General features: G+C 36.9%; 1 protein-coding gene across 1 annotated transcript; it reads right to left on the bottom strand.

Annotated features, from left to right (window-relative positions):
- Window positions 1-4238: 4238 nt before the first annotated feature.
- On the bottom strand, window positions 4239-9733 carry LOC141591464 (putative F-box/FBD/LRR-repeat protein At2g05300). Its single transcript, XM_074411808.1, has 8 exons — window positions 8065-9733; window positions 7807-7965; window positions 7152-7470; window positions 6571-6839; window positions 6290-6440; window positions 5826-5959; window positions 5468-5582; window positions 4239-4680 (listed from the first exon to the last, which is right to left on the bottom strand). The coding sequence occupies exons 1-8, from the start codon at window positions 9016-9018 to the stop codon at window positions 4298-4300; spliced, it is 2484 nt and encodes an 827-aa protein (XP_074267909.1). The 5' UTR covers window positions 9019-9733; the 3' UTR covers window positions 4239-4297.
- Window positions 9734-10035: the final 302 nt, after the last annotated feature.

Below are 10035 nucleotides of genomic sequence, written 5' to 3'. Positions count from 1 at the left end.
ATTGAAAACCGGGAGAAAAATAAACCGGCCCGGTACGACCTCCCGAACGGATCAAATTGATACACGCTCTTTCGGAATTCCGGGGTCCCGGAACAAAGTTCTCCGGAAATAACATAGAAAGTTCCTCGGGTCAGATAAAGTGGCCTCGCAAAATTTGAGTAGCAACGGGAGACATTTGGGGGTGCCGGTGTGCCATAAACCAGCATTCGTCGAACCTCGGATAATCGTGAAAAATGGATTAATACTCGTTTAATGCTCGTTATTTGAGGCTGAATCGAATATGTTAACTCCTGAAATGACCTCGGACGCGTGATTGAAAAACCGGGAGAAAAAAAAACCGGGTCCGATACGACCTCCCGAACGGCTTAAATTGAAGTGTATATTCAACAGAGTAACCAAGCATGTTAACAAAGTAAGGGTGATATTTGAAGTTTGGATGCTCTAGTAACTTCAGTTCTTCCTGAAAGACAAGAAATTCAAAATAGAACATTCTTAAACATTAAATTGATAAAGAGAAGAAAAAACAAGGGAAATAAATAGTGAGAAACAGATTTTAAAAAATGACAATTAGTCTCCCTTGTGACATGTTATCCGTCTTATTAACGGGTTAAACATTACCCATTTAGATAGATAAGGACAAAGCATTGTTATTCTCAAGGTGGTAGTGATGGTGGCAGTAGGTTAGCTATGGTGGTGGTTGTTTGTGTGGGGTGGCTGTGGTGGTGGCGATGGCGTCGTGGTGGTAGTGATGGTGGCAGTAGGTTAGCTGTGGTGGTGGTGATAGTGGGGTGGTTGTGGTGGTGGTTTTGGTGGTGGTGGTGGAGATGGCGTCATGGTGATGGCGGTGGCTGTGGTGGTGGTGGTAATGGTGATGGTGGTGGTGCGTTATGGTGGTTGTGGCGGTGGTGGTTTATGTGGGGTGGCTGTGGTGGTGGTTTTGAAGATGGTGGTGGTGGTGATGGCGTTTTGATGGTGACTTGTGTGGTGGAGTCGCAAGTGTGGTGGTAGGTAAATAAGGTGGTTGAAGGGTAACATGGGTAATGAAATCTGATACCATGGGGGATGGGGGGTAAGGAATTAGATGGATTGAGGGGTAAGGTAGGGAGTTTTATTCTCTTTGTTTGTGTCAAACAAACACCAACAAAGGAAATCAATAACTTTGTTTCCCTTTCCCTTTCTTATAGACCTCCAACCAATTAAACGCCCCTAATAATATTTGACCCGTTATAACAATGTGACGGATATCTCCGTCACAAATAAGAATTTTGTGAAAAACTAAGGGTATATGATGTACAATTGTACGTACACGAAAATTACAGATTGTGTTCTCCTTGTGTTCATTGTAAGGACTCTGCTCGTATAATCAATTTTTTCACGACAACATCTCGAACTGGTGAATCAAATGAACTGGGTTGATGAAGTTTTCCACGATAAATTTTGAACTTTTTTGTTCTTATTATTAAACGATCTTCACTAAAGGAATCAGTACACGATCTTAAATCTTCAAAACATATCTCCTGAAGTGGCATCCTTTGTTGTTCTAACTTTGCTGGGTGACGGACTTTTTCTTCATCTGAAAAGAAACACATACAAAGAGTGTGGTTCAGAGTATGCACAACTTTTCCTAGGACAAAAATTTGACGATACCAGATAATGGTGAGGTTTTTATCTCTTTATCATATTATGTAAGTTTCGGGAAAAAAATAGCAGATATACATATTCAGCTTAAATTCAGTTGACAAAAAAAGTTAACAAAAAAAAAAGACAGCATTGTTTTTTGTGAACGACTCTAATTCAAGTTTCAGATGAATTCGAGAAAAGATATGCCGAATATAACCTTGAAAGGAGGCTCTCTGTTGAGAAGATTGAGGGTATACAGAAATATTTAGCTCACAAGCTTCTGAAACCCTTGGACATGGCGAAGGGTTGACACCAAACAAATGGGAACGCTGCTGGATTGAATGCAATCTGAATCCCTTGGGAACTGAGCATCCTTACCCTTGAAATCCTGATTTGAGTGGCATTACCACAATTAATACAAATAACAGAATCGTCAAATGAATATCAGAATATGAGAGGTTCGATGTTAAACTAAATTTTTATAGCTTATTGTAGTTGAACGACTCAAACTTGAAATTTAGCTAGCACAGACTTTTTTGAACTTGGTATTTGGCGCCCCTTTTGTACTTGGTATTAAGCATCAGAGTCTTGAAATGAATTGGAGAGGTTCGGTTGCACAGGACAGTTTGAAGCCTCAAATAATAGGACAACTAAATTACATTATGTAGACATGTACTTATGTAATTAACTGACTCAATAACAGATTGTTAGAGTTAGTTAATTAATCAGAGTTAGTTATATACTTCAGATTAGTCAGAGTAAGGATTAGTATAAATATCCAATTCTGTTGTAATCAGTTACACAACTTCTAATAATAATACATTCTTTACAACAAACTTCTCTCTCTAATCTTCTTTCTCTCCTTTATCGTTCTATCATCATCATCATCATCATCTTCTCCACATAACAATGGAGTTTTGATGTTTTATATGGTATCACCTAAATTCGATTCTTTAATACAAGCTTCCGCACATTAAAATCACAACATTTCTTCTCAAATTCATCTTCAAATCATGCCAAAGATACGCTTTTCTCTCCATTGGATGATCCACTTTTTCTGTCACAAACTGATCAATCATCTCTGCAGCTGTCGTCGTTTCAATTTGATGGGAACAATTTCCTACAATGGCGTCAAGAAATCATCTGTGCTCTTCTTTCTAAGAATAAAGTGGGGTTTATTACGGATGATTGTTCTTGTCCTCCATCTGCAGATAAGAAGCACAATGCTTGGATCAGGTGTGATATCCTTGTTTCTCGCTGGATTAAGAATTCAATTGCTAAGCCTCTAGTTAATAACTTGTAGTATCATGTTTCTGCTAAAACTCTCTGGGCTGACATTAATGAGCGATATGGTCAATTGAATGTTTTAGACTTGTATGCTCTTAAGAAAGAATTGAGTAATTTTTCTCAAGATTCTAGGTCTCTTCTTGATTACTATGGTAAGATCAAGAATTTGTGGGAGAACATTAATGCTATGGACCCAATTCCACATTGTAATTGTGGTGCCATGGATCGTTGTACTTGTCAGCTTCTTAAGAGATTGCTTGATAGAGAAACACAGTCCAAGTTGATTATTATAGCTTATTGTAGTCGAACGAGTCAAACTTCAAATTTAGCTAGCACATGGAAACAAACTATTGGGTTTAGGTCCCTCCCGACCCTTTTGAACTTGGTATCAGACGACACTGATTAGATGAAATCATGGAGTTAAAACTTAAAAACAAACCTTGCTTATGAGCGATAACATTTAATAATCCTTATTCTTTTAGCATAAGGACGATTATTCTTTTAGTATGAGGGTTCTAATAGCCTAAAAACGATGTACTTTCATCTTTATATAGCTGTCAAAAATAATAAAAATAACCTAAGGATAAGATTGCTGGTAGTTTTGAGCGAGTCTTGTCTCAAGACTCACCAAAGTCTTGTCTCGAGACTTACCCTCAGGTTAAATCTTGGAATCCAAGACTCAACTTAAACTTTTCTTGAGTCTTCATCCTACTTTCAAAAGAAATTATCCAATGAGTGGATCTCATGTGTCATTTTTTTTAAGTTTGTAAAAAAAAAACAAAGGTAAAATGGAAAAGTAGAGTCTGAGGCGAGTCTGACTCATAATGTATGAGGCGAGTCTGACTCATAATGTATGGAGTCTGAGGTGAGTCTGAACTAAGTTTGAACAAAATGTGACTGATAATCTTATCCTAAATTTACAAAGCCTTCAACCAAATAGAATCAAAGGGAGGATTGCTGGTGGTCTCGGGAGGTGATGTACCAAATCTAACCGAAAACCAAAGGATTGAAACATAGGAAGTTAGGATGACATCTGATCCAATCTGACGAAATGACATGAGATGTGATTCGATCTTGAACCAATTTTTTTTTTGGTACAAGTCTTGGACCAATTTTAAAACCACCTTATACCTAACAACCAAATTGTGTGCCTATTTCATTTGTGTTATAATAAAGGTTTTTGCAAGCTTTGGAAGAAAATTAACTTGGTCATATATGTGAACATTTAGGACAATAGGTTGGTGACATTCTTTTTTCACAAAAGGACTTGGGGAGGAAGAAAGAAAAAACATAGTGTAATGGAATAATGGTTTACATTCACAGAGACATACTTGACTTGGGACAAAATCGTTTCATTTAGATAGCAACGAAGATTATTACAAGACATAAATTAAGAGCCCAAAACATTAAGATGCTCACCTATTATATTATCACAATCTAATATGTCCCAATTTTCCCTTACAACACGTAACTTGCACAAATACTTGACGATTGAATGCATACTTGGTAGCCCCACCGCAGAACGAAGACACCGCATTGCAATGCGTGTTATCTTCAAACCATCAACCATGTCGTATGACGAATCATCCATCAAAGTTTTATGCACTAATGGTGTTTCAGATTTACATAGAGAGGAAGAGATATATCGATCGTTTTGCTGCATTTGTGCCCATCGTCCCATCATACGACATTTAGAAATGTGTTTTCCACCACTTGGGCATTGGTGAACCCTTTTGGAAATCAAACACAAAAGAGTTTCTCCATATCTTTGAACTGCAAGTGTCGGGAAATTTATCAAGTCATTTCTTGGATAACATCAAAAAAAAAAACATCATCATCAACACCACAAATTGCGAGGTGGTGGCCTGGTGGGGTGGGGGTTGTCGAATGTCAAAATTGCATTGAGTCGAAAAGTGCATGTCAAAATCAGATCGGTTAATCTCTCCTACGAGTTAAGAGTTTAAGACGAAGATCTTCATTTTATAATTAAAATGAATCAAGTACTCCCTCCATCCCAACTTTATTGTTCCAAAAGTTCACAGTTACGAAATAGTAGTGAAATACCATTAACACCCTTTGACTAATAAATTTAAACATGAAGAGTATAATGGTAATATGAAGCTTATTTAACTAGATGCAAAATCGGGAGTTCACTATTTTTATTTACTACTCCCTCCGTCCCGGTCAATTGTTGTCCTTTCGTTTTGGCACAAAGACCAAGGAAAAAGGAGAGGGCCAATAAGTAAATGACAAGTGGAACAAATTGAATGAGAATGATCAAATTACTCATCAAGTTCATTCTTAAAATAGAAAGGACAACAAATGACTGAGACACCCAAAAATGGAAAAGGACAACAAATGACCGGGACAGAGGGAGTATATTTCGAAAGAGGACAATTAATTTCGGATGTACAAATAAGGAAAAGAGAACAATTAATAAATAGGACAAACATTTGTTATTTCCTAGGTTATCTCTCTTTGTCTCATCTATCTAAACGGGTATTATTTGATTGTAATAGCTATATAAAACAAGAATTTGTGAAATTAAATGTTAGCGTACCATCATCGTCACTCCTTGAAAAATCATACATTGATTTAAAACCATCTTCATACTGGTCTTCGTCTCTGAAAAAGTCGTATCTTCGATTGAAGTTGAATAATCTCGGCATATAATCCTGCAATTTTTTTTTAGTTAAAGAAAGAAAAAGAAATATTGGTCTCCTTCTCTAAAGTAACTTCCATTTATGTGCATTTCGCTTATTTTCACTTCATTATTTGTTTTTCATTGATTCCGATGCAGCCACAAACTAACCAGCTGTTCTAGCTGGTTCTCAAATAAGTTGAAATAATACCAAATGACAAACTAAGCTACTTGCACTTTTAAAATTTTGAAACAACACTAAAGAGAACAAGTATACCTCGTCCAAAATTACAGAAGAAAGGCAAGACCTAGCAGTTACGGAAGGGAGATCGCCATGTTTTTTATGCATGTATTCCAAAATGCACGCCAGAACAAGCGCCACCTTCATTCTTTGCAACCACGTGAAGCTATCTATAAATTAGTCATAGTACCAATTGTCAGCCAAAGAACTAAGAACTAAAGTGTTCTTTAAATCCAGTTATTGCATTCAATAGTTCCAATCGTTGTTACTTCGACTCTTCTCTGTTGGGACAGTCCCCGTCTCCACATGACACAACATGGATATGGGTACGGAGTCCTCACCTGATGCTTATTATTATTATTTGTCAAACTTCTTTCCATTTTTCTTAAAAAGAATTGAAATGTTTCAAGCTTAGATGACTATTTAATTCCAAACAAAAAGGGCGTATCTATTTTATATTTTTATCATAAAATTTGAGGCTAAATGACATCGAAAATTACCTTTAGGAATGAGGTTGTTTAAGCAATCTAGTGGTTTGAAATCATACACTATACCGAGTCGTTCATTGTTATCTTCAGCACAATAACCGAGCATGTTAACAAAGTAAGGGTGATATTTGAAGTTTGGATGCTCTAGTAACTTCAGTTCTTCCTGAAAACATGAAGAACAAAATAGAATATTAATAAGAAGTTAAATTGATAAAAAGAATGGGGAAAGTATATATATTTAGAAAAGATAAAAAATTATTGTATATGATGTACAAATGTACAATTGTACATACACGAAATGTACACAACGACTTCTCCTTGTGTTCATGGTAGGAACTCCCTGCTTGTATAATCAATTTCTTCACGACAACATCCCGAACTGGTGAATCAAATGAACTGGATTGACCAAGTTTTCCACGATAAATTTTAAACTTCTTCGTGCTTATTAATAAACGATCATCACTGAAGTAATTAGTACACACTCTTAAATCTTCAAAACACATCTCTTGAAGCGGCATCCTTTGTTGTTCTAGCTTTGCTGGATGAAGGACTTTTCCTTCAACTGAAAAGAAACCCAGGAAAATTAATTCACGGTGTTAAAAAGCGTCATCAAGCTATTCAATGACAACATACTGAACTAATACTTCACCCTGTCCAAAGTTCAGATCCCATCAAAGACCAAAACACATAGTAAAAGCGTGGTTCAGAGTTTGCACATCTTATTATTGTCAGTTTCGGCAAAAATAAGCTCAGAGCTGACGAAGAAAAAATAAGTTAAAACGGAAAAAAGTCAGTTATGTTTTTTTTGTAAGCGACTCCAATTCATGCTTTCATGCTTTCGACAAAAATTGAGAAAAGGTATTCCGAATATAACCTTGAAAGGCTCCCTGTTGAGAAGAATGAGAGTATACAGAAATTTTTAGCTCACAAGTCTTTGAAACCCTTGGAATCGACATCAATTTTTCTTTGAACCTTAGATCATCCCTAGAATCAGCTGGGAGTAGCTCAACCAGGAAAGTACTCAAAGCATCTCCATGCTCAAGTAAATAATTTATGAGATTGAATTCTGCTTGGTGAGACTCGCAATCCCTCACTTCAACATGGCGAAGATTTGACACCAAACAAACGGGGACGCTGCTTGGTTGAATCCAAGCTGAATCCGTTCTGAACTGAGCATCCTTACCCTTGAAATCCTAAATTGACATTACCACAATTACAACAACAACTCAACAAGCACCACGGTCGTCAAATGAATTTGAGAGGTTCGGTACTAAATTATTCTTGTGTGAGTATATAGGTACTAAATTTAATTACCATTTACCACGTGTAGTGCGCTGAACATATTGCATACGCAACAGCTTGGTGAGTAAGAAGGCTAATTAGCCATAATATTAGCCAATGCAATGGGACGATGGTGATTTCCCAAACACGACAAAAGTTAAAAGAATATATGTATTAGACGGCTCTAATTAGATGAAGTTGGTATTAGACGGCTCTAATTAGATGAAGTAATGAAGTAAAAAACAAACCTTGCTTATGACTAGAACTTCGAGATTTGGTGCAGATTCCAGCAGTTTTTGGATAACATCCCATGAAGAGTAGTTGAGAAAGCATAGCTTCAACTGAAATAAAGCAGGGAACTGAGGAAGGTTGCTGCTGCCACTGCCGTTGCAGTATATGCTAAGAGTCTACAACCAATGAGAAGAAAAATCGTCAAATTAAGTATTAGGAAAATTCTTGATTTAATTAAAAAAAAAAAAAGAGGGGTGTGTGCTTCAATCTCTTACATCCATTGTATGAGCCTTCAAATTCAGGAACTTGACATGGGAGATACTATGCAAAAGCTTGGAAACCCGACGAATATGAGTATGTAGCTCTGGAAATTTTCTAACAAAGGGAACTCCAATGTCAAGTTTTGCATTGACAAGGCAATTGCTCGTAGTTTTTATGTCATAGTCTCGGAATGATTCATCCACAACCAGGAGCTCCTCCAAGATTGGTGCATTGATTAAGAATTTATTTGACGATTCTGCCGATCGAAATTTCATTCGCAATCGTTTCAAGGAAGGGGCAACAAGGTTACAAAAAAACTTAGTTTTCCATATAAAACCGCCAAAATAGGCTTCCTCGAGCTGTGGGGAAGCTCGAAATACAGCGTTGATAAACGGCCATTTATGTAAGATCTCATTCATCCAAATATGAAAAATCTTCAAATTGGGTAGGAACAAACGAGAACTGGATAAATTAGACCTTAGTGGATGACTATTGTGAAAATATAATTTAAGAACTTGCAATGATGCACTGTTGAAAGTTTCATAAGGAAACGTTACACCAGAGAAAGATAAACATATGGGTTGATGAAAGTGGAGTTGTATCTCTTTCGCTTGCTTTGTGCTAACAATGTCATCAAGCCAACCAAGAACGGGATTAAATCCCCTTTCATGAGTGGGATACATCTTCAGGAAAAAACTGTCAATTTGGGGTACCTTAATAAGTTTGAGAACCCTATCGACAAAGTTTGCAAAAGCCAAAACGCGATCAGGAACATCGAGACCATTATAACCAACATCAGCGTTACTCAAGGAAACACTATCATCTAACACTACAGACTTCTGAGCATAACACCATAAGAATTTCCATCTCTTAGATAATACGCTAGTTAAGAAAGCATATTTTGTAGGAAGAAAAGAAATAATATGAATAAGTAAATCATCTGTCAATATTTCAAACAAATCCTCCATAGCTGTTTTTTTGATGAATTTTGATATCAAGCATAAGTTTGTCTGCTATTGTATTCGAGATATATATATATAACAACACAAAGACAGCACAAACACGATGAAACCGCTTCCAAATGGAAATAGGAGGAATACAATTTGAGATTAGGAAAGAATTTCCTTTAACCATATGTTAGGATTGCTATTATTATTTGGAATGGAAATAAATAAAATAAGGAAGATGGAAATAAATAAACAGTGAGGATGAATTATTTGATGATGATTTAATTAATATTCTAACTGAAAATGATGTACCTCAAACTCCATTGATACGGTTTTACCTCAAGGTTTCAACCATGGCGGCTTTTTGCACAATCTGATACTATATGTCCCCAAAATCCCAATTAATGTGTAATCTATAAAGTGGAGCAATTACACAAGATCATTGCAAAAGAGGGAATTTTTGCGATTGATTTCTTATTATCCACCGCCAGTCCTCCTCCTTACCTCCATGGGCCGACCCTTCCCCTGTCGCTCCCTCCTCATGCTGCCGTCTCCCTCCTCCCTTCTCCTCTGCCGCGCGGCTGCCGCTACCACGCACTTCCTCTTCTCCTTTTCTTCTATTTTTTTTCCAGATCTGGAGGTGTTTGGTGGTGTTGTGGCTGCCGTGGTGGTAGTGGGGTGGGTTTTTGTTTTGTGTCTAGAAGATAGAGTTCATGAATTATACTAGTCATCGAAAACAAACTCGAAAATACTTCCTATGCAATATATATACTCCGTATCTAAATACCCCTCCTCACCCACTACTACGTTACTAACCAAATGTGTTTGGTGTGGTGGTTACTCACCTCATCCCTTAACCATGGCGGTCAGGTTCTCGATCCTGCGCCTGAGAATGGAAAAGAAACACTATCATTGTGACGATGGGACACCACGTTTACACCAAAAAAAACAAACTCCGCTACTACACTAGATTTGTTTACACATCCAAAAGGATTAAAAACTTCAATAAACATTCATCAAAAAGCTAAACTTTATATT

The sequence above is a fragment of the Silene latifolia genome, chromosome 7 (genome assembly GCF_048544455.1).
Source record: "Silene latifolia isolate original U9 population chromosome 7, ASM4854445v1, whole genome shotgun sequence".
Taxonomy (NCBI): domain Eukaryota; kingdom Viridiplantae; phylum Streptophyta; class Magnoliopsida; order Caryophyllales; family Caryophyllaceae; genus Silene; species Silene latifolia.
The sequence above is the reverse complement of the archived record's forward strand: the minus strand, read 5'-3'. Positions and strand labels throughout refer to the sequence as shown.

Excerpts from the sequence above, each read along its gene's own strand:
- LOC141591464 (XM_074411808.1), bottom strand. The coding sequence starts at position 9,018 with ATGGAGGATTTGTTTGAAATATTGACAGATGATTTACTTATTCATATT. Across the intron at positions 6,441-6,570 it reads AGTCGTTGTGTACATTTCGT|GAAGAACTGAAGTTACTAGA; the intron begins GTATGTACAATT and ends TCATGTTTTCAG. Across the intron at positions 5,583-5,825 it reads CTTCTGTAATTTTGGACGAG|GATTATATGCCGAGATTATT; the intron begins GTATACTTGTTC and ends AAAAAATTGCAG.